The sequence below is a fragment of the Budorcas taxicolor genome, chromosome 19 (assembly GCF_023091745.1).
Source record: "Budorcas taxicolor isolate Tak-1 chromosome 19, Takin1.1, whole genome shotgun sequence".
NCBI lineage: Eukaryota > Metazoa > Chordata > Mammalia > Artiodactyla > Bovidae > Budorcas > Budorcas taxicolor.
In genome coordinates, this window is record NC_068928.1 from 49,661,397 (window position 1) to 49,685,618 (window position 24,222).

General features: G+C 50.1%; 1 protein-coding gene and 2 non-coding genes across 3 annotated transcripts; 2 read left to right on the top strand and 1 right to left on the bottom strand.

Moving 5' to 3' along the window:
* Nucleotides 1–1,094: 1,094 nt before the first annotated feature.
* TRNAM-CAU (transfer RNA methionine (anticodon CAU)) lies at nt 1,095–1,166 on the top strand. The gene has a single exon. It is a non-coding gene; the product is annotated as a tRNA-Met (tRNA).
* A 231-nt stretch (nt 1,167–1,397) lies between these two features.
* TRNAQ-UUG (transfer RNA glutamine (anticodon UUG)) lies at nt 1,398–1,469 on the top strand. Its single transcript has one exon. It is a non-coding gene; the product is annotated as a tRNA-Gln (tRNA).
* A 2,189-nt stretch (nt 1,470–3,658) lies between these two features.
* Nucleotides 3,659–21,559, bottom strand: NARF (nuclear prelamin A recognition factor). The gene is made up of 11 exons (XM_052657237.1): nt 21,436–21,559; nt 20,440–20,520; nt 17,411–17,554; nt 15,005–15,137; nt 12,512–12,646; nt 8,577–8,695; nt 7,870–7,999; nt 7,627–7,690; nt 6,630–6,767; nt 6,196–6,353; nt 3,659–5,305 (listed from the first exon to the last, which is right to left on the bottom strand). Exons 1-11 carry the CDS (start codon nt 21,460–21,462, stop codon nt 5,064–5,066), a joined length of 1,371 nt encoding a protein of 456 aa, XP_052513197.1. The 5' UTR covers nt 21,463–21,559; the 3' UTR covers nt 3,659–5,063.
* Nucleotides 21,560–24,222: the final 2,663 nt, after the last annotated feature.

Genomic DNA, 24,222 nt, shown 5'->3' on the forward strand with positions numbered 1-24,222 from the left:
TGATATCCCTTTGGAAGCTAAAAAATGATACAAGTGAACTTATTTACAAGACAGACACAGACTCACAGACATAGAATGAATGAATGAATTTATGGTTACCAGAGGAGAAGGGGCAGGGGAGGGATATTTAGGGAGTTAGGGATTGACATGTACACAGTGCTATATTTAAAAGGGATAACCAACAAGGACCTACTACTGTATAGCTCGGGAACTCTGCTCGATATTATGTAACAACCTAAATGAGAAAAGAATTTGGAAAAGGATAGATACATGACTATGTATAAAAGAATCACCTTGAGGTATACCTGAAACTAGCACTATATTCTAACATAAAATAAGTTAAGAAAAAAATAGTTCCAATCCTTTGATTGGTGTGGTGCTCAGAGTCTGCCCATAGAATTCTAGTAGTTTCAGTCTCTGTATTTCTTTTTCCTGATGATTCTGTTGGTGTGAGAAAGGAGACAGCTTACTATCTGCAACAGTAAGCTTCATGGACAGTTTTTACATGAAAAGTTTCAACACAAATTCAAAGATTCCCCCCCACCCACCCCGCCAAAGGATGTATATTCAGAATATTCTTGGGAGAACAGTTTTTACCTCTTTGAAATGCAAAATTATTTTTAATGTTTTCCTTCGAATTAGAAAGCTGAACAGCAAGATTTTGTAACACTTCAAGCAGTTTCATATGAAAGAAGCAGCTTCCTTGGCTATGGGGAAAGAAGTAGGTCAAGAGAAGAAACTGGATTAAAGGAAAGTTACTGACAATTGGACAGATTGGGAATCTTTCAAATGATGGAGAGAAATGCTGCTTTTGCTCTTTTCTGAAATCCAGCCAGCATCACTGCAATACAGATCCTGCTACTATTGTCCAAGGACACTCTGGGTAAAGATTGTGCTGCTTGACTTTTACTAAACAGCAGAAAAGGACAGAAATTTCTCTGGGTAAGCAGTTGAGAGAGGGAGAGCAAAAATCCACTTTATTCATAAATGGGCACTGGCAAGATGGTCCTCCCCTGAGTCCGGTTTCGTCTGCTGGTCTGTGCCCAGGGAAGCTTGGGGTAGTCAGAGACAGACTCAGGAAAGGAATACGTTACAGCAGAGTGGCGCAGCGGGAGCGTGCTGGGCCCATAACCCAGAGGTCGATGGATCGAAACCATCCTCTGCTATGAGCTCACATTTTTGCCTGCTATGTGGCTTTTGGGTCCCCAGCTGTGGGACAAGGTTGGGCTGTGGACCCTGGTGTCCAGGGGTGGCAGCTAGTTCTATGGTGTCACCATTAGCGCTCTGGACTGAATCCAGAGATATGTCAAAATCTTAGTGGGACCTGTGTACCCCTCTTGTCCTGTCCCAGGGGCACTTAGGCCAAGAGTGACCTGCAAGGGGACATAATAGCATATGGTTCTATGGTGTAATGGTTAGCACTCTGGACTTTGAATCCAGTGATCCAAGTTCAAATCTCGGTAGAACCTGTTTTGCCTGTGGCCATTTTTGTCTTCCCCTCTTGTGTCCCAGGCAGTGGGACATGGGAACATGATCTGACACAGGACAGGCAGCAACTCTTGACACCCTGGTCCATCTGATCACCAGTGCTCCCCTTCCCCCAGAAGCCACATTAGGGATGTCTTTGTTCTTTTTAAGGTCCTCCCTAACCAGTTTGGCTTTTTTTTTTTTTTTTTTTAAAGAGACCAGGGGAATTCCCCAGCAGTCCAGCTGCTGGGACTCTGCATTTTCACTGCCAAGGGCCCAGGTTCGATTCCCTGGTTAGGGAACTAGGATCCCACAGGTTGTGCCATGTGGCCAAAAAAATAAAAAGTAAAATAAAAAAAGAGACCAAAGGAGCTAATACTCTTGTCCTGAGATGGTTCATCATGCACTCTAACCTCTAGAATCCCACGTCAGGACAATTATTTAACCTTCTCCACTGATGAGCCTTCAGTGCAGGCTGTTTATTCTTCGTTCAAACACAGAAAAAGGTCCTTTCAGGTACTGCCCACTGGGCACCTGGGTGGCTACTGTCATAGCGAAGAACATCATGCCTAAAATTTTTCATGCAGCGTGTAAGAAACGTCTATATAGATTGGATTTAAAAGCAAGTCTTTACAAGGAGGCAGGAAGATAGTTTTTCCTTGAATAAACCCAGGTTTTTTGCAGCTTCAGTGTAGCTTTAGAAATACTAGTACTGTATGTCTCATACAATTCACTACTTGCATAACTCACTAATAGTAACTACCCTTTACCCTTAGAACTGTGCTTACAAGTTCTTTCATCAAGGTTTTGGAAACGTCCACATAAAACTAACGTGGAACACTTCTTACAGGGACATGGAAAAGAAGATACTGTTTTTCTCAGTTAAAAAGCCAGGCTTTTCATAGCTTCATAAGTAGTAGCCTTCAATGAGTGCCTGGTTCTTTATCCTATACAGTACACCTATGACTCAAAAACACCGAAGACAAAAAAAAAAAAAGAAAAATCCCCAAACACATGATTTATGCTTATTCAGAAAGTCTGGGGGCCTCTGCCCAAATTTGATGCCATGTCCTCTACTTCCATGAACATGAGTTGAGGATTCACTTGCTTTAGACAGACTGCTTGCTTTACTGATCAGGAGCAAGGCCAGTGCCTGTGTGGAAGGAGGTGGCGTGTAAGTGCCAAAGTTGAGCCCGAGGTGGGCGCCCACATTTGGTGGCCCAGTGGCCTCAAGCATGTGAGTTGCCTGCCTGAGCTGCAGTCTCCTAGCCTAATGCATCTGACTAGACTGTGAGTGAAGACCTGAGGTCTCACTGCAGGCGGTGTGTCCAGAGGCTTCTGTTGCTCAGCTTTGGGCCAGCAGGTGAGGCCACAGAACACCTTTAAGTCAGTGGCAGAGCTGAAGAGCCTCTAGACAGGCAGCGCCCTTGCTCCACACCCAAGGCCAGCAGCAAACTGATGTGTGAGCAGCGCATCAACTCCAATCCTCACTCCAGCAGGGCTGTGAAGGACCAGCATGTACACTGGCTGCCCAGTTGTACTGGCCCAAGCTGAGGCCAGGCAGAAACGGAGCTGAGAAATCTGGACTCTGAGAACTGGTCCAGGGCACAGGAGAGCAGCTACTTTCCAGTATGGCCAACACACACACGACATGATCAGAGCCCACAGGAGGTACCCACGACACCAGAACCCAGGCAACAGCACTCCTGGAGGGCAGCTGCTGGGTGTGGTGCAAATCTGGACCTAGTCTACCCCCCTCCTCATGCCAGGACAGCATTGCTCACTAGCCGACAGCCCCTGCACCCCACCCTAGCCCGACTGTGGGGCTGCCTCTGACTGCTCATATAATTTGAGTTATAATGAAGGAAAACAAACCCTCGTCCTACTTTCCTCTCACGGGGCCATAACCAAAGGTCAGCTGCAGGTAGGACCTGATACCACATGTGAGAATACCAGGTCCCCTGGCCAAGGAGTGCCTTCGTTTTAGCCAGAAGAGGTGGCTTTTGAGGCAAGAAGAGCCCACCCCGACTCCTGGCATCCCCAGCCCACAGAAGGCTTCAGGCAAAGATGGCCCTCTGGGGCTGTGCTGGCTCTGCAAGCACGAGGGAGGCCACCTGGGGGTGCTGGTGAGGGAGGGCACTCACAGGCCCCTGACTGGGGAGTCAGTGTCTGGTTCACACACTCTCCAAACTCAGACACTCCTCAAGTGTTTATTCCAGAATCAGTTACTGCAGAGGAGAGAAACCCAATTAATTGTACATAGGTTGAAAGCAAAAAATATACAATTTCACATAATATATCCAGTTTTCAACCCCAATAGGTATACAGGTACAATACAACATAGAGTCAGTGAAGGAAATCTAACAGCTCAGGCTTCATAAGCACTGAAGAATCCAAGAACGCTGCTACCATCCATGTTAACAAAATTCAAGTGCTTTGAAGAACCAACTGGATGCCTATCCACAGACGTCTTCGTTTCACAGGACGAGCCCTGATATGGTTTTGTGATTCTGTAATTTCCGATTCTTTGCTAGCCCTTTCTGTTCATGGGAAAACTGTTCTCTTCCATTTATCTTTAAGGCAAGCTCACATGAGCACTACATGCCAGGTCGGGGGGGATCCTGTCAGGAGCCACGTGGATGAGCCAGGCCCACAGTACAGGAGGGTGATGGGGAGGGTGGCGGAGAGAGGCAAGACCATTGAGAAGCTGCCTCATCTGAGGTTGGGGACAGAATGGCTGTCACCTGTCTGATCCCACCCAGAGAAGAATGGAGCAGGCGGACTCCTGACCACAGTTTGGCCTAAGCAGGTCAGCTGCCTCTCCCGTCCTTCCATGTGTAACGCCTGTCACCCTTCGCAGGCCTCCCTCTGCCTCAAGGTGAGTTCACCTAAAGCCTGAATGTGAAAGCATGAGTGTGGGGTATAAGCTGCCAGAGCCTGCCAGGCCCACAGTTAGAGGGGCTGGTCCCAGGAGGCGGCTGCCACTGTGGCAGTGAGAAACACGGCCCACTGTTGCTGGAACTTTTTCTCTAGAAAAACTGAAAATCCAGATTCATATGAGCCCCCCAATTCCAAAAGGATGCAGTTTATTCACATTCTGGCAAAACCATTCTCAGGAATAGAAAAACGTGGTTTGCGAAAACCAGAGCCAACTGGGAAGACCACAGACCATGGCCCACAGCCCCTGCAGCCTGCCTGCTTCCTGTCATTTCCACAGCAAATCTCTGAGGTATGTGAATCACAGCTTCTGGGGTCTTAACTTTTCACAGGACACTTTTTGGATTTTTTTTTTAAGCCTAAAAGACAGTAGTCTGTCTCCATTCTTTTTCTTTCGATTTTTTTAGTCTTAAAGGAAACTCAGATTGGAAACCCTTCTCTCCTGTTAAAATATTCCAATTACACACATATTACGGAGATAGCACCACATCGAACTGAGGGAGGGGGCTGCTGACAAATGAGGGTAGCAGAGGATTCTGAAAAACCAAAGTGGTAAAAGGAAAGCTGAGCTGTTTTCTTCAAGTGTCTCTGATACCCACACAGGGTAGCTCCTCCGTCTTCAGGCAGCTGACAGGCCTGCCTCCCAGTCTCCTTGATCTTCACCACTTGATGTCTCGGCTGTCAGCGGGCTGCCCTGGGCCCTGGTACGCAGTATGCAGGGCTTCCTGGACACGGGGGGAGTCAGTGCCATCCAGCCACTCCTGGTACAACTCCTGCACGTGGGTGCTGGCCTCTGGGAGCTGCACAGGGATGTCAGCGTAGATGCCTTTCATCTTCTGTAGCAGGGCCTTGTCTGTGCGTCCGTCCGTGGTCTGGGCTTGGCCTCTGCCATTAAGGCATCCTGAAAAACACAGGGAGCTGACTCTTCCCTTGCTTTCATCTTAAAGGGGAGACGATTCTGGAGGAGCAGAGCAATGATGGCAGTGTGCAGTGTCCTGTGGCTAAAGCCTGGGCCCCAAGACCCCGGGCACAGGCTCACAACCCCAGGTGCTTCCTATTTTCTCCTCTTTACACTACCCAGGAAATGTTTTTACTTAAAGGTGAAATCACTTGGCAACCTTTTAGAACTGGATGGCTATGCACGCCCATCTGGATTTCCAGTTTCTCTTGGAATTCATCAAAACCAGGAGAGCACAGAAAGTATTAATGAACAGCTAAATCACCGGTATTTGCATAAAGCCTTAGTGTGAGTCCACACGTGGGCTGCATCAGGGAGAGATGGGGGCCCAAGACCCATGAACCACACAGGAGCCCAAACCCAAACACCTTGGACTGCATGAAGAACATGCCTTCTACATACTAGTGCTATACGTGTGTGCATGCGTGCTAAGTTGCTTCAGTCGTGTCTAATTCTTTGTGACACTATGGACTGCAGCCCACCGGGTTCCTCTGTCCATGGGATTCTCTAGGCAAGAACACTGGAGTGGGGTGCCATGCCCTCCTCCAGGGGATGTTCCAGACCCAGGGATTGAACCCGTGTCTCTCACGTCTCCTGCACTGGCAGGTGGGTTCTTTACCACTAGCGCCACCTGTGCTACTTATTCTCAAACGTGTAGATAATGTGATTTCTAAGGTAAAAATTCATTTAAAAGAACTTGCAGCAAATTTCCCAACCTCCCTCCCCTGACCCCTTGGCCGCACCCAATGGCTACCCTTTGGCCCTCACATCTCACTCCTCATTTCCTGCAGGGCTCAGAGGGGCCAAGCTCAGCCTGGCCTCTCGAGTCTTACCGCCAGCACAGGCAAGAACCTCCACAAAGTGGTACGGGAACTTGCCCTTCTTCAGCTTTAGGACTACGTTCTGGATGTTTCGAAAGCCATAAGCTGCAGCAAAGCGCAAGAGGACCTCTCCGCTCTTCTCGAGGGTGACCTCCTGGAAGTCTTTGTTCCTATGAAATCAACAATACAAACTATGACCCACAGGGTCCTTCCACTGTGGTCGGAGGACTATTCCAATCTAAGTTAGGGATGTTAGCAAAATTTAAGTCTGTGAGTAACACATCAAAGGCCTTTCGATCTTGACTGGTGTGAACTCTATAAATAGGATCTCCCCTCTCGGACCTGCAGCTGGCTGTGGGGGGTGGGGTCCTATTATAGAGTTTATACCTGACAGGCAGTGCTGACCACACAGGCAGACGGACAGAGGCCACCCCAGCCCCACGCACCTCAGGGCCCGGTAGGTGACCTCCCCCACATCCTCGTTGAACAGCTCCTTGGCCGCATGTCTGAAGATGTGTGCCAGGTACCCGTCAGAGCCGGCTCCATCGTGGCGCCTCAGCTCCTCCTCCTTCACGTCGCCAAACCTCACCAGGCAGGAAAAGCGAGGGCAAAAGTTAAATCTGACTCTCCAAGTCTTATGATCCAAGGTCGCAAAACCCTTTACAAGTACTCAGACTTCGGGCAAAAACGTCCTCTGTGCTGGAGTTCACTGGCCAACACGAAGCCTGCAAGTGTGCCCACCGCTGCTCAAGTGACTCCTCTGAATGCACAGGCGTCAAGGCTCGACCCTGAGAACCTCAGAATTCGGGGCATGAGAACTGGGCATCTGAGGGGCACACAAGAGAGCATGCTGCCATCTGTGGCCAGCCAGGGGGAGACCTCTGGGTCCGCTTAGGCCCACGCATGGGCTCTGGCCATAAGGATGCCAGCTGCTTATGTTCTAAGGACCTCAGTCCGCCTTCCACACCAGGGCCATGTGTGGTCCTGACATCACTGCCTGGAGGACCTGCCATGCAGTCTGTGCCCTGGGGCACAGGATGCAGAAGGAGTGTGGCTGGTGGTTGAGGCGACCACTGATGGCAGAAACCCAGGCTGCTGCTCTTGGGCAAAGGGACCTGAGGGAGTCCCTGTAGGGGGTGCCGCCTCCATCCCCCGGGGGGCCCAGGTGTGATGTCAGGGAGGAGGGTGTTGGTATCCACACCAGACCACAGGCTGAATGGCATCCACTCAGCATGGTACTGGCCATGCTCTCTTCAGAGCCAAGGGTTGTGGAGGGGCGACAAGGTAGCCTGCCACACCAGGGGCCATACCACACCCATGCCTCAGCAGAGCAGGTGGCCTCATTATGGAGGAGGAAGGTCCTGGGATAACCTGGCAGAGGCCACAAGGTCATGCTGGAAGCCCCCAGGGTGCAAGAGCGCCCTTCCCTGCAGAGGCACCTACAGCGTGTCCAGGGCAGCCTCTCTCACTGAGACGTCACTCTGCTCCATCATCTGAGCTATTTCACCTACAAGCAAAGAAGGGACATTAAGATGCCAGCAATGTCCCCGGGGACACGTGCACTTTCTGCTTTGCTCTGAAGGACGAAGCTCCACGGGTCTCCAGTGTGGGTGTGGCTGTCAGGCCCTCATCCTGGACACGCACCAGCCTGCCTCCCAACGGCCTTTCCCAAGGCCCCGCCCTCACCTGAGGTCAGCACGCAGTCAGTGCCCCGGGAACCCCGAGAGGCTGTGAGGACGTCTTCCTGAAGGGCCTCCAGCTTCTTGTCGTAGCACGGTGCCACGATGACATGGAAAATCTTGTCTGGGGACAGGTTCTGAGTAGAAAGAGCACACCCATGATGGGGGCCGTGCAGAAGAGAGAAGGCAGCCAGAACGGAACGGGCCTGGTGCTTTCCTGGGTCCAAGCCCCATCCCCCACAGACCAAGTTCCTGAGCCGCGATGCCCCCAAGTCCACCCACAGTGTCACCTTGCTGCAGGCCCACTGCCCGGACACTCACAGGGAGAGGCCTGCCACCTGTTCCCCTGAAACAAGCACACGATGATCAAACAAACATGGTGACCACAAGCTGCTGCTGGGCTGTAAATGAACGCTTGGCCACTTCCCCACACTTTCCAGACACTTCCCATGCAACCAGGCTGCCCCTCTCCATGTCCTGGCTGAGCCAGAATCACTGGCACCACCAGGAGCCAGCAGCTGAGTGACCGTCTTGGAGGGGGATGTCTGGGCACCCCCCTCACTCATCAGGACCTGGGCCCAAGACCACCGTGCACACACCGGGGGGAACCTCCTCCATCCTCCCTTGCTCGCCCTCAGTTTCATCAGCACCTGTCCTCACATGGAAGCTTGTCGCCTGACCTGAATGCTGCCCTTGGGGAAAAGGCCAGCTTACCTGCCGTCTGGCAAAATAGTCCTTCACCAGGGATCCCATGATCTGCTGGGGAGACTTGGCAGTGCAGAGGTGGGGGGTGACGGGGTGACCCAGCACCCGCTCAGCATAGCGGACCCAGCCTGAGGAGGGAAGGGGTCCATGTCAGCTCCTCACAGCTGCCCCACCGGAGTACAGCCAGGACACCTCATCTTCCGGCCGCCCCAGGCGTGCATGACGGGCTCCCTCCACCAAGCCGCCTCTCTTCAGAGGCTTGGCCATGGGAACCCCAGGGGCATGTGTCACAAGGCTGGAGGGTGCCAGGGATGGGTGCCTCCCTCGGCCCCAGATCAGAGAGGACAGAGCAGGAGAAAGGCAGGAGCAGATAGCAGGCTCCCCAAAATTGAGAACAAGCTTGGAGGAGCAGCTACGAGGCACCGTCCTGGGCAGCTTGGCTCCAGATCCGCCCTGCCAGCTGCTGAGCTGCTCTCCCAGCAGGGACGGATGGCCACAGCTCAGACAGGGGCCAACTGCCACCAGGCCCACAAAGCTTCACTCACCTATTGGAATTGAACCGCCCAGTAACTTCCCACTTTTAGGACAATGAAATACGAGAAACCCACACCCCCTCAAGCAACACAATGAACAGCACGACCTGCAGTGTGCCCACGGCATGCCCAGCATGGTCCTGAGCATTTCCCCTGAGCCGCTGACTCCCATCATGCCCTGAGTGCACCACTGCTGCCATGGTTCCCAGAGGGGACGCAGGATGGAGAGGTCAGTGGACCACAGAGCCAGCAGCTCAACCTGCAGGGGCTACAGCTCACCCCCTTCTTCTGCTGGGTACGGTAATGAGAGTGTCTGGTGACAGACTGGCATGTACACCACAGCATCATGAGAAGGGTGGGGATGGTGAGCAAACCTGGAGGCATGCTGCCCACCAGATCCCCAGGACAGCCCACTTCCCCAGGCCCACTCCTGTAGGGAGGAGCAGCAGGCACCAGCCAGCCAATCTTGTCTGAACTCAAACCACAGCCATCACCTGCTCGCCAGCCTGAGCACACGTGGGGAATGTCCACTGTCACCAGCAGAAGCCCCACAGAGAGGTGCTGCTGGAGCATGGCTCCCCTCGTTCCCAGCCTCTGCACACGTGCATGGAATGGTCCATGTTAAAACAGAAAACTAGGGAATTCCCCAGCTGTCCAGTGGTTAGAGCTCACTGCTCTGACTGCCAGGGCCCTGGGTTCAATCCCTGGACAGGGAACTGCATGGGATGGCCAAAATAAATAAATAAAAGGAAAAAGAAAAACTATCAAAGGCCATGGAGCATTTGGGGGCCCACGGCCATTCCCACCACAGATCTGGCTTTGTAAGGCCCCTGTGCACCCTGGCCTTGGTGCCAGTGCCCGCACCTGCACACTCGGCTCTCAGGCAGACCCCAGGTACAGGCTGTGTGCCGTGAAGGCCTGGCACAAGATCAGACAGAACGTAGGCTGGTAAAGCCAAGGGCCCTGGGGGACCTCCTGGCTTGCAAGCAAAGAGGACCAAACAGGGATGAGGAGGAAGAACCAGGTCACAGGATCCACAGCACCTGGCACGAGACCAGAGTGGCAAGCACTCTGGTACCCCGATCAGAACTTGCTACTGGCACCAGCCTGGGGCCTGGTCAGCCCTGCTGGCCGTCCAGCTTTGTGGCAGCGTAGCGGGGACAAGGCACCCATGTCCTGCTCTGTCAGATCACCCACCTCTTCTCAGGGACCCTCTCTGAAGGCAGAGAAGAAACCTGCTCCAAGAAGTGCCTGGCACAAGGTGCCCACTCTCTATTCTCCCTGCTGGATTGGAGAGATTACTTCCCACCCTCCAGTTCAATGAGTGCTCCTGGTGGGTTCTCACAAAGCCCAAAGCCCTTGAGCACGTCCACAGCTGAGCAGCTCAATACGCCCTCACCCACCAACCCCCACCAGGCAAAGGTGCGCTGGCGAGGTGGCACTCCATCGGCTTGTGGACAGCAAGGGCCCACCCAGATGTCCCTGCCCCAGCCAGGGTGCGCTGCCCTCCAAGCAGTCTGAGGAAGCACAGGGACCCTGCGTGCGAAAGCCAGTGAGTCAGTCCAGGGCCATCCACAGCCCGGTTCTGCACCAGGTCAGATCATCCGACCCTGATGCTACTTTAATTGCTCTAAGCTGTCGTAGGAAAGCAAAACGTCAGGGCCAAATCCTAGAAAAGAGTTAGTTTCAAAGCAGATCTCACCTCATCTCCCTGCATTTGAGAGGGGGTGTAAACCTGAACAGTTACAGCTTTGACTGGCTTAGCTACAAAGAGTTCCAGGAGGAGAAAGCCTTCTCATCTGAGAGCCCTGAAGAGCTCAAGGAGGCCACTGAAAGCAGCGAATGCCAGGCTGGTGGAGGAGGGACAGCTGGTGTGCAGCAGCAGCAGGCGGCCCAGGTCTCCACCAGCGCTGCCCTCACCCCTTGGACGGAGCAGCACGTGCTTTCTGCAAGAACCCACCGCCTGTCTACTGCCCACATCAGCGGCGCTAGTTCCTGCCAGGAGTGGAGGCTGCCGTTTAGGCTCCATCCAACAGGGCTGCCCACGTAAGGGATCCATCACTACCTGCTGGGATGGTGTCAGGACAGCACAGGAATCCCTGTGATCCTGCTGACTGCAAGGAGGATGGGAACTCTGGAACCACTGCTCCGGAGGCACAGGCTAGGTCATTTTATGCTGCCTCTTTCTTGGGTGGGCGGGACTGAGCCACAGTGACCAGCTGTGTGTGCCGCTGAGTGAGAGCCCTGCAAGGAGCCGGTACTGGGACCCCAGAGGCAGGGGTACTACTGCAAGGCCTCTAGGGAGCTGGGTGGTTCTCCGAGGCCTTCGCTGTGCAAACCTACTCCTCAGCAGCTGTGCAAACACCTACAAGGACATAAACCATGGCCCAGCAAAGAGTGCATTTAGTCAGTTTACGCGCAGACCCTGTTACAGTCACTGCCTGACATGCCTGGAGAACTGGGAGCATCCCCCTGGGGCTTATCTTTCCAGAAGGATAAGCCCCACCTGATGCTGAGCACCTCCTGCCAGCCTGTGGGCCACTGAAAAACATGCCCAGTTAATGAGTCGATCCATGTGCTTCTTAGACAGATGGCAAGTTTCCTCTCATGGTTTTACAAGTGGATGGAAAGTATTTCCAAATTCTAAGTAACCATACATCAACACTCCATCTTATTAACTCATAATCCCAATGACTGATGAGTGACACATAAAATGCTAGAAAAATTTGGAACCAGGAGGAATAAACTGAGAATAGAAATGTGAACAAAACCCCAAGATTAAGTAGACCACAACTCTCACAGACCTGACTGATTCAGAAATAATTTTTCACTAAACGTCACTTACCAGTATAGCACAGCCTTCCTTCCCTTTTCATCTTTAGAATTTTCTTATTCCAAAACCTTCTATTTTTTCAGAATTAAAAAACCTGTGATAAAATTTCTGTACCTCAGATATCAGGCTCTATATAATAATTAAAGATTTGTTTAAAAAGTGTTCTAAGATGGAATCTAGTATTAATGTAAAGTAATATTTTTTATTATGTAATTTCTATTTAAGCTGGTAAAGGATCCATGGGTGTTCACCATATTATCTATAATTGTTTGGATATATGAAACACATCATACTTTGAAAAGAGATTTATTCTCCTTTAACATATGATATGTTTGTCTCAAACTTTAGAAATATGTATAAATGAAGATAAGCAATTAATACTCAGCTGCCAGGTCTCCCCACTAAATCACCCAGAATTAATAAATATGTTGGTCAACATAAAACTACTCAAGGCCCAAACTCCTCTCCAAGACCCACTGCCCCTGACCTCGCCCACTGCCCAGGCCTGTCCCCAGACGCAGACTGACGAGAAAAGGCGCATCGGGCCCCTGCAGACCCAGCAGCAGCCCCGTGCTCACCAGGACAGGCAGAGGTCAGCATGGGTAATGCAGGCTCTTCCTCATTGTGCTGGCGGAATCGACGCACAAACTCTTTCTGACTCTCCAGGATACTGAAATCTGCAGCGATCGTTGTATCGAAGACATAATGCACCCCTGTGGGGAAGAGAGGCGTGTTGGGCTCCACACCACAGAATGTGAGATTGACCCTCAGTTCGCCTCGAAGACAAACTGAAAGGGCAGACTCCGCAGACATCGCCAGATGCCCAAGTATAGGATTGTGCCCTTTGCTCTCTCAAACAACAGCACGTATCACTTTTCACAATAAAGCATATATTCTCCTGCTTCTTCTTTTCCCTTTACATCTATCTTTACATAGACGCCTTGCCATATTCCATACATAAATTAATGTAATTTTACAGGGTATCATTCTTCCAATTCGCTGGCTAAATTAAACTCCAGTCTGTTATAGTCTTTGATAGCTCTAAAGTAAATAAATGAGTTCACTGGCTGAGCACAGCTTTACAACGGTCTTGATTAATTACCATGTTGAGTTCTAACTTGTCTTTCTCTTTTTCGCTAGTTGTGCTGTACCAGCTCAGTAGTTGCTAATCGAGGGCTCCAGGGCACATGGGCTTCAGCAGCTGCACACACGGGCTTAATTACTCTGAGGCACACGCGGTCTCAGTTCCCTGACCAGGGATCGCTCCTGAGTCCCCTGCACTGCAAGGCGGATTCGTAACCACTGGACCACCAGGGAAATCCCTAACTTGTCTTTTTCTTAATAAATGTATGCTTCTTTGTTTTTAAACTACAGTTGATATACAGTATAAGGTACAGAGGGGCAAAGCAGTGGTTCACAATTTTTTAAAGTTACGCTGCATTTATAGTTACTATAAAATATTTGCTATAGGGCATCCCCTGGCTGTCCAGTGGTTAGGGCTTGGCGCTTTCACTGCTGTTGCCCAGCTTTAATCCCTGTCAGGGAATAAGATTCTGCAGGTCTCATGGCGTGGCAAACCGCCCCCCCCCACCAATTTTTTTTTTTTCTAGATTCTCTGTGTGGTACAATATATCCCTGTAGCTTATTTTATACCTAAAAGCTTGTACCTCTTAATCTACCACCTCTATCACGCCCCTCCACTCCGCCTACTGGTAACCACTAGTTTGTACTCTACATCTGTCTTTGTCTGTTTTGTTATACTCACAAGCTTGCTGTATTTTTCCTCAGATTCTACTTGTAACAGATATCATACAGTATTTGTCTTTCTCTGTCTGACTTATTTCATATGGTGGTATCACACCCACCAAGTCCATTTATGTTGCTCCAAATAAGTCCTTAATATTGGAAAATAAGCCCAAGACAAAAAAATATGCTTTAAATAATTACAGTCAATACAGCAAACAATTTTAATATCTGCAACCAGTCTAAACCTTAAGAGCAGCCAGTTATTCTTAAAAAGAAATATTATATCAAGTTAAAGAGTTACGTTAAAAAAATCAGTTTCACTGTGGATATATTTTATTAACATATAACATCCAACTATTTTTAAAAAATCCTCCCCCCACCCCCAAGGTAGGGCCTTTCACTATGAGAAGGCAGAGCATTTTAAAACTTTGATCTTTGGTAAAATTCAGATAAGCTCAGGCTTTTTAAGATTAAAAGCATGAAGGATGACTTAAGGAGTCCTCGCTTGCAGCTGCGGCTTTAATTTTGGTTGTGGCATGCTGTGCACCAAGAAACAGCTCTGCACAGAGAGCAACACGCAGCAGCGAGGCAGGCAGGCTGGTGCGAGGACATTTAGTCTACGTGTCACTTTATCGCTAACCCCAAGGTACTTACATCTTTAAAAAGCCATTGAGGAACAACAAAAACTCTCACTTGGCGAAGAGCTCAAGTTTTCCTCTTCAGAGCCTACCTGCAGGAAGCTTTAATTTGGGGGGAAGTTACAGTGTGACATGACAGACTAGACAGCAGCCTTCTTACCGCTCTTTATGAGGCGGTATTACTCTAGCACTCATTCACATTTGAGTCCTCAGGTACTGAAATGACTAGCTTTCACTCTTCACACAAAGGACACAGTCCATTCCTTTCCTGCTCTGCTCTTCAGAAACCTTCCTGGGAAATCAGACGCCAGTCACTGTAGATGTGATCCTCCATCAGATAACTGTAACCCCTGTGAGTCGAGCAACTCAACACTGCTGGGCAAATGTGGGTCCCAGGTGTCCCCAGCTACGTGCCCTAAGATGGTCATTTGCTGTCCCCAAAGGGGCCAGCGCCGGCCGTAAGACAACACCCATCTGCATGGCAAGGGGGTAAGTGACACCTGCCTACCATGCGTGGATCAGAGGCATGGTCCTCTTACGTTCCACAAGACTCTCAAGGAAGTTCTTATCTATCCTGTGCCCTTGAAAATTGAACTCTAGAGATAAAAAGGGCAGATAAAAACTCAAGTTATAAATTCGAATTATACCAAATTTATTTGCTATAAATAATATCAAAAGGCAGCTCACCAAGACTTTTGAGGAAACCACAGAGCCTTCTGGATGCATCAGTCACACTGAGGCTGAATTTAGCAGCAAAATAAGGCAAAGACTGAGGACACACTGACACTGCCAGCACCCTGTGCTTTGAGGTATCACATTTCTAGGAGAAACAGAAGAACATTGTGTATCGGTGATTACAAAGGCAGTGAAAGTAAGACACTTTTATGAAAAGTCTAGAACAAACAGAGTGTAACAGATGCCCAATGGAAAGACTAAAAAAATACACAGGATACTGGCAAGCATAATTAAGGAAAAAGGAGGAAAAATTTTAGAATGAAAAATGAGACATCCCAAGAGATTTTGTCAATTTTAAGCACAATGTTAAATCAGAAATACTGAATATATACATCAATATTACATATAAATGCAAATATCTTGATAAAATAAATACATTTAAAAGGAAAAATAAAAGTTATGTACCTATAAATAACTGAAACAATCCATAACAATGAAATTACATGAAAATGGGGCCCCGAGGTCTGTCCCCAAGAGGTCTCAAGCCCAGGTCACCTAGTGGTCAATTTTAGCAAAATTTTAAGTCATAGATAATTCTCATCTTCTATGAACTCTTCTAATACCAAACAAACAAATTTGAAACCAGCCTATCAACACCCTGAAACCAAAACCAGATGTTGGCAGTTCAAGAAATCCCTAGAAAAATATGAACAAATTGAGTTCAGAGGTGTGCTGACTCATTACGGACATGCAGGATGCAACCTTGGGGAGCAGTGTGAGCGAGCATGCCGGGCATTAGAAAGTCAGCAGTGGGATCCTCTGACCTGGGGTCAGAGAGGAGATGCAGGATTGTCATGACAGAGGGTGTTCAGGTCAGACACCACCTGCACATTAGGAAAAGTGGAAACTTGGACAGCAGTGTTCAGTGGCTACCATCCACTGCAGTCTACCTATGGACTGGCCACAGACAGGACAGTCTGGTCCTGTCCGCCTGCCCCTGCCTAGTAGCTCAGGTGAGACAATGCTGAGGCTGCCTGTCCCCTCTGGATAGGATCCCACCTTCACGTGATTCCTGGGAGGCCCACACCTACAGGGCCATCAGGGCACCAACCTGGCACACACTGACCTCCGGCTCCCTGACAAGCTCCTATGATGCCCAAGTCAGCCAGGCACGGTTTCTGTGGTTTGTGACCAAGAGCATCCTAATGTAAATTTGGAAGCAGGAACAAGAGAGAACAATTTCAAATGCTAATGAAGGGGGAAGGACAGAGGGTGGTCTGTCCCCAGCTTGAGCAGTCAGACTAGGTAACTCCAGTCCCTCTGACACCCTGCCCAGGGAATTTCAAGGGCTCACCCCTCACTTCATTCTCACTTAAATTTCACATCCTCTGAGGGAGCTGATCTGTGACCAAGAGGAAATCAGCCTGAGCCCCAGAGCTCAGGAACCTCAGAGCCCCTGGGCCAGCAGAGAAATAGGAACTGCTTTTTCCTGTGGCTGTCCTGAGTGACTGACTCAGCCAAATTCAGAACCTCTTCCATCCCTAAGCTTTCAGTTTCATGAAATAACTAAGCATTTCCTTTTTAGGCTAGTTTGACTTGGGTATCCATTTTCTATAGCTGACATGCTGATTGGTGTGAGTATCTACGTCTCTTTAATAGTAAAAGATTCTGCAAAAATCTACTTAATAGTAAAACTTCGCCAGCATTCCCACCGAAATCGGAAACAAAAAATTGGTACTATAATTGTTATCACCAATGTAATTTCAGGTTGATTTAAAGGTCTTAGACTATACCATCAAAAAAGATAAAATGTATACAGGTTGGAAAGAATGAAAGTTGTTATTTGCACTCAGCACACCCAGAAAGCAACCTGGGCCTCACGTGGTGCCTGCACTGCCCCGTGGGCCAGAGCTCCCAGTGCTGTGTTCAGAGCCCGTACAAACACTTCCTGGAAAGCAGCTGTGAGGGTTGCTCACCAGGTGAGACTGAGGGCAAACTAAGACATGCTTTTCAGCCTCATCTGCCTCTGTCTCTCCTGTCTTTCCCTCTCATCTGTCTTCCTGGGTGACTTCGGATAGTTCCATCTGTATAGGGGTCTGTAGGAATGAGCTGAAGGAATGTGGCCCTAACCTCTGAGAAAGCCCCAGAGGCAGAGCAGCAGCAGCTCAGCTGCCACGCCATCCCATGACCAAGCATGTGGAGGCCTCCCCCGAGCCAGGGGAGCCTGGCTGGTGGTGCCAGCCACAGTTGCTGCCCGCATCAGTGAGGGAGTGTGACTGTGGGTGGGGTTAGAGAATCAGCTATCACAGGGGACACAAGCCAGGGCCAAGATGTGCTCCCTAAGTCCCAGCAGAGGCTTCATGCCTCACCTTGACCTCCAGCCACCTCTGGTGCCAGTGAGAGCCTAGGATGCCATACCTTGTTAAGGTTCAGAACTTGGAAGAAGTCCTTAGCGTTCTGCTGGGAAACCTGGATTCCTTCCTCGGCAGATACACAGCTGTCACAGGCCAGGCAGTCACTCAGAAATATCTTGGCGTCAGCCAATTTATGGAATTCTCCCTTCTGTGAAAGAAAAGATGATGTTATGGCCTGATTCTTCAACAGAACTCTTTAATACTAGCTTCTTTAGGAAAAGTAACAGCACATGTATAATACAGAAAACTGCCACAAATTCTCTGAGGCTCCCATAGATGGCAATGTGTGGGGAGTGGACTGGCACCATCAAATGCAGCTTCTCCTGCCCCCATATCCCTCCCTGCTGCCTCTGGGGGCTCCTGTGTGGGCCTGCTCTGTACTCCCCGATGAGCTCGCTTAGTCCTTGGACTCTCCTCAGAAGCCTCCCTGACAGGCTTAGAACTGGCATAGCTCAGTGCTAACCTGTGGGCGTCGGGGTTGTCACGCCATCCACGTCTGAGTTGGGACATTCAAACTCACATCTCAGTGACTGCTCCCCTGGACACCAAGATGACAACCCTCGGCTACTTCGTCTTCTCCTGGCTGCACCTGCGCCCATTCGGTCCCTGCAGCCCACTCCCCTAGGCTGAGGTCCACTAGAAGACAAGCCACACCTCTGCTGCTGGAGGTCCCCTTCCCCATCACTCTCCCCACTCTAACTTCCAGTCACCCTGTTCCTCCTTGCCCTGAGTCTCCCTGAGGGAAACGCTCCCTAGAGAGCCTGGTTCACCCCTCAAACCCTCATGGACACCTACCAGAACAGCTCTGAGCACCCCCTGGCACCTATGTGGTGGCTCTTTTCCCAGAAACGCAAGCTCTGAGGGAGGAACCTTGTCTCATGCCCTTCTGTTCTCTGACATCCCCTGTATACAGAAGGAGCTCAATAAATATGTGGTGGATGAGCATACGAACATTCTGAAGCCTGTTAGAGCCATCACAACAACTTAATGAAATCTCCTGACGGTTGGTTGTACATTGGTCTTTCAAAAATGATTTGGTAAGCGAGGACTCGGGGGGCAGGCTGGCCCTCCTGTCTACAGCAGCACCGAACAGGAATGCACGCTGTCACCTCCCTCCTCCCCAGGTGCCTGTCACTGTGCAGTGCTCACTCTGGGACCTTGTTATGCTGCAGATGCTAATTCATGAGGTACAGATGGGAGGCAAGAGTCTGCCCTTCTAACAAGCCCGGAGGTAGGGCCAGAGCAGCTGCTCCAAGAGTCTGAAGCATGTGGCCTGGCACACAGCTGGCGTCTAACAGACGCTGTTGAGCTGCACTGAGAGTTCTGCCTCCACTGCCCCTGTAGAGGTGCCAGGACAACACCCTGAGCTGCCAGGGGAAGCAGGGCTTCCTCTCGGCCTGCTAGCCATGCTCATCCTTAAGAGCCCCTCATGGGCCAGGTCTGGTTCCTTCCCGCCTGCCATAGTCCTTCCTTTCTCTTGTTCCGTCCTAATCGTGGGCATTTTCTGCAAAAGCCTGTCCATCTCTCCTTCCCTCCAATTAGCCACACTTCTCAGAGTGTGACTCTGAGCAGTTATCAGGCCCCTACTCACCCCCTCCAATCTCTGCCTCTAGGGAATTCTCCCCCTCCCAATATCCAGGCTGGTATCCTGCAAAGCTGTGTCTGCGCAGCTCACACTGCACCCTGCTCCCTGTGCTGCACCCCCTTCCTGCTCCCGCCACTCTGCTGGCCCATCCAGGCCCACCACCCTCGGCCTCCCGAGTAGCTTCCTTGCTATTCTTCCCCTACTCTAGCCAGCTTAAGCCACCAGCCCTAAGACATGCGTCTGATCTGTCTCCTTACCTTTCACACCTTCCCTGTGCGTGGGGAGCCTTCACCCCATTCCCACACCCAGCACCTTCAGGTCTCACCACCCCTCAGGGCCCACTCCAGTAGTCACCTTCCTGACCTGTTCATCCTGTCAGGGAGTCCGCCCACTGTGCTGGAGGGATGCCCACTTAAGCTATGTACACACATTATCTCCCGGCCACCGTGGCCCTCGGAGAGAAGTAACCCAACTCCCCATGTCACTGATAAGGAAACTGGGGCTCCCAGGGTGAGATGTCTGTCCAAGGTAGTGTGGACAGAGCACAGGCGTGGGAGGCCCTGGGCCAGCTGCTCTGAGGCTGCAGAGCCCTCGGTGCTCCCTGCCTCTCTTCTGCCTCAGTGTCCTGGGTGCTTGTCTTATCCCCTGCTGCTCACTAAGCCCTACAGTCACCAGAGCACAGAGCAGAGCTGGTACATGAGAGGACCAGACCAACGCCTGTCTGACTCAATGGTGTATTAGGACCACTAGACTAAAGAGGACACCTGCTGCTTGCTTCTCCAATGTTGCCAAATCTCCCTTTCTAAAAGTGGGACCAGAACTTTTTAAGGGAAGAAGGAACCTTAACCTCCCAGCACTGCATCCTCCTCTGTAAAATGGAGACAACCGTAGGGCTTACCTGAAATGCTCATTCTAGGCACGGCATGAGATCACATGTATAAAGCACTTTCTCGACTGCCTAGCTCAGGGTATGTATCCAATAAATGTAAACCGTCACTACTAGCTAAGAAAAACTTAAAAAGCTCAAGAACTGAGAGAAGAAACCATTAGAAAAATAAAACTTACAGACTCATGAAATCCAATTATTTTATAAATTCCTACCTAAAGCCCTATCTTAACTTTTCACACAAAAAACCCCCCCAAAAACCAGAGGTTTAAATGTTACAAAACTATTTCTAAAAAAACAGCCAAGGATGACATTTTGCCTTGTTCCTAACATGGTATGCTTTGGCTTGGTGTATTCTGAGAAGAAAATGTTCTTACCTTGAAGATCGTGTGCCTCCAACTGACTAACCTGCATGTTTGGCCCCTGGCAGGGGTTTTTTAGCCCCTTCATTTCTTATTTTTCTTGAAGCAAAGATGTTCCTGGTTACATGAGCCCCCAAGGAGGAGAAAAACAGCAGCAGCTGTTTACTCCAGCTTGACACAAAAACTGAAAAACTACTTGCCTCTCCATTCTCCTGGGCTGGACTTGGTACATCGACTGATGCATTCTCCTGGTCATCGGTTTTTGTTTTTTTACTACATTCCTTGAAAAGGCAAAGGCACATACAAAAGAACAACTTTTAACCTAATTAAGAAAACTGTATATACTAGCTGATGAATTCATTTTATATCTAGAAATCTTTTCTACAGAAATAGAAGCACTTATAATTGTGGACACACAAACACACCCATAGGCATCTCTGTATCTGCACTGTTTGCAGGAAATGAAAGCTAGAAGCAATGTGGTCTCTCATGACAGGTAAATTGGTGCCCGACCACCTGGACGCGTGTTTATTTAGAATACAACAAATGAGGATTGTGTATGTTGCTCAGAAAATGTATCTCTTGTATAACATTAAGTAAAAGAAAGAGCAAGTGATGGAACAATATGACAGGATCGAATTTTGAAAAAAACCAACACACAATCCCCTGGGCATTACAGCGTAGAAACAAGTGGATAAGGCTATCACAGTTACTATGGTTACTCAGGTGGCAGGAGGCCCAGCCCGTTTCCTTCCTGCACTTCTGTATCGTTTTCGTTGCTGTCAAACACTAAAGTTTTTAGGTGGCATAAAATCCCCTAAAATCACCGTGTCCCTCATTCACACCAAGGACGGTGTCTGCAACGACTGCGGACTGGTCGCTGATGTTGGTAGGCTTTTCTCGCCGCTTTTGGCTTCTAAGGTACTTTGAAAGGCTATTTCTGCGCTCCGACATCACTGCCGCCTCCGGGACACGGGAACAGGAACCGGACGCGTTGGTGGCCCACCCTCAGCCGCCTCCACCCCCGGAAAACTCGAGCAGCGGGCCAGCGCCCAGAGGTTCTGACAGGGAGGCAGAGGCGCTTGGAGCTGCCAAGCTCCCGATACCCCCGAGGCGCCGGGCTCCGAGAGCTCAGGCTCCCCCGCGCCCCGGGTCCTGCCCCCAACCCGGCCCCGGACCAAAAGCGTGGAGCCCACCTTCCGCGTGCAGTGCTCACACTTCATCTGGAGCCAGGCGGGCAGGTTCGGGTGCGCAGCCTGAGGAGAGCACCGGGAGACGCGGTCACAGCCGCCTGCCGCCCTTTGTTGTCGTCTCTCCGGTGCTGCCCTACCCCTAGTGGCTCTGCTCGACCAATGAAAGCTCTGGGAGCGGATGCGCCACAACCCTGAACCAATAGGGGCGCGGAGAGAGCGGTGCGGCTCCACGCTACTGGGCTCTGCCTAGGCCAATTAGAACGCGGGAAAGGGGCAAATCAGGACCTAGAGCCAGTCGGAGCGCGCAGGGGCGGAGCTTGGCCCGCCCCGTCGGGACCTTGCGGAGGCCGTGGCCGATTCTCCCTTGGGTTTCCGCGGCGCCTGAGTCTGGCCGCGGCTTTGAGCGGCCTAACTGACGGACCCCAGGGGGAGGGCCGAGATCATTACCAGGACGTTCTGGTGCGTCAGCTCAGCGTCAGATCCACGCCACCTTCCAGGTTTAGACTGGTAGAGACGGCGCCGCCCCGGTCCGCCGCCATTTCCGCCCCGAGGCGCGTCACGTATGTCCGGCGCGGAGGCAGTGCGCACGCGCGTCGGGCCGGGAGCACGTGGCGCCGTCGGGAGCCGGTGGCGCAGTCGGGAGCGCGAGGAACGTGTGAAGCGTAGGTCGCCGAACCTGCGTCCTTCCGCTGCTTCTAGCAAATCAAGGTGGATACGGGACCAAATTATGACGTTGAACTTTGTCCCCTGGCAACATTTTATGAATGGTCATCCCAGCACCATCGGAAATGAGAACTGCGCCTGGGAAATAGGTGTCTCTATCACGGGAATCTCAGGAATGGACATTTCTCCCTCCTCACCTGGGGGTGTGTGGGGGGTGTCACAGGTCAGCAAAACATTCGAGGGTATTCCAAGTCTCAAAACCTTAAAATATTCCCCTTTAAAACTTTTTTTAAAAATTATAGTTTTTGGTGCATACTGCTCTTTTACAACCTGTTGTCAGTTAAAACTTCCCTGGTGGCTCAGATGGTAAAATGTCTACAGTGCGAGAGACCCGGGTTCAATCCCTGGGTTGGGAAGATCCCCTGGAGAGGGAAATGGCAATCCACTCCAGTATATTGCCTGGAAAAATCCCATGGACAGAGGAGCCTGGAAGGCTACAGTCCATGGGGTCACAGAGTCAGACGCGACTGAGCGACTTCACTCACTTCACTTATCTGGCTGCCAGATTAATATATTGTATTATTCAAATCTATGTCAGCACCTCCTCTTGGAAAACATTTTCAAGGGACTTCCATGGTGGTTTGGGTGGTTAAGAATCTGTCTTGTAGTGCAGTGGGTGCTGGCTCCGTCCTTGATCAGGGAACTAAGCCCAAATGCCCCCACTACTGAAGGCCATGCACCGCAACTGGGGAGTCTGTGTGACTCAAGGAAAGATCCTGGATGCCACAACTAAGACCCAAGACAGCCAATTTAATTAATTAATTGGAAAACATTTTCAATTATTAGCTTAAAAGAATTTAGGTTGTCGTTTATATTTTGTTAATGTTTTAAAACTATAATGCAATATCATCATGTATGGAAAAGGCAAGTTACAATTATTTAATTTCATCAAGGGGTTTCCCAGGTGGCTCAGATGGTAAAGCATCCACCTGCAATGCAGGAGACCCCTGGGTTCTATCACTGGGTTGGGAGGATCCCCTGGAGAAGGGGATGAAAGTGAAAGTTGCTTAGTCCTGTCCGACTCTTAGTGACACCATGGATTATACACAATCCATGGAAGTCTCCAGGCCAGATTACTGGAGTGGGTAAGCCTTTCCCTTCTCCAGGGGATCTTCCCAACTCAGGGACTGAACCCAGGTCTCCCACATTGCTGGGGGAATCTTTACCAGCTACAAGGGAAGCCCAAGAATGCTGGAGTGGGTAACCTATCTCTTCGCCAGTAGATCTTCCCGACCCAGGAATCGAACTGGGGTCTCCTGTATTGCAGGCAGATTCTTTACCAACTGAGCTATCAGGGAAGGCCTTGGAAAAGGGAGTGGCTATCCATTTCAGTATTCTTGCCTGGAGCATTCCATGAACAGAGAAGCCTGGTGGGCTGTGTGTAGTGTCCAGGTTTCCCCAAAGGTCTCTAAATTTTAGTTTCAATCTGGATCTAAATAAGGTTCAATGTTTCATTAGTCTGTATTACAATTGGTTTGTGTGTTTCTCTTACAAAAAATTTGTTTCTAAAAATAAAATTAGTCTCACTTTGTTAAATACTGTATAGGGAGTTCCCAGTTCTAAAGTTTTTGGGGTTTGTTTGTTAAATCTGCAGTTTCCATTCACATACCCCTATGTCTCCTTGCATATCATTGTTAAAAAATCAGGTTGCTCCATGGACGGAGGAGCCCCGTAGGTTACAGTCCATAGGATCGCAAAGAGTCTACACTGCTAAGTAATTTCACTTCTCAGATTGTTTGACTGCAGGGTTTTCAGCAATTGCTGACTGCATCCATGTGTTCTTTAGCATACCCTTGTTCTGAATTTTCAGTAAAGCATAGCAGGATCTTAGTTCCTGGACCAGGATCAAACTTGTATCCCCTTTATCGGGAGCACAGTCTCAACCATTGGACTGCCAGGGAAATTCCAGGGAAAGACTACTTCCTAGGTGGTGTTGTGAAATCCCATCAGGCAGTTCTAGTGCCTGTCCTTTTGTGATGCTAATTTGCAACCATTGATGAGATGGCCTAGTTTCATTAGGTTGATGTTTTAATCCTATCATTTCTTCATTTATTAGCAGGACTGCTT

What these genes read in the sequence shown, in the direction of transcription:
- NARF (XM_052657237.1), bottom strand. Translation starts at nt 21,462, where the DNA reads ATGAAGTGTGAGCACTGCACGCGGAAG. An exon ending in CAGCCCAGGAGAATGGAGAG is followed by an intron (nt 17,555 to 20,439) that starts GCAAGTAGTTTT and finishes TTTCTTTCACAG; the next exon opens with AAGGGAGAATTCCATAAATT. An exon ending in GCTGACCTCTGCCTGTCCTG is followed by an intron (nt 8,696 to 12,511) that starts GTGAGCACGGGG and finishes TTCCCTCCTCAG; the next exon opens with GCTGGGTCCGCTATGCTGAG.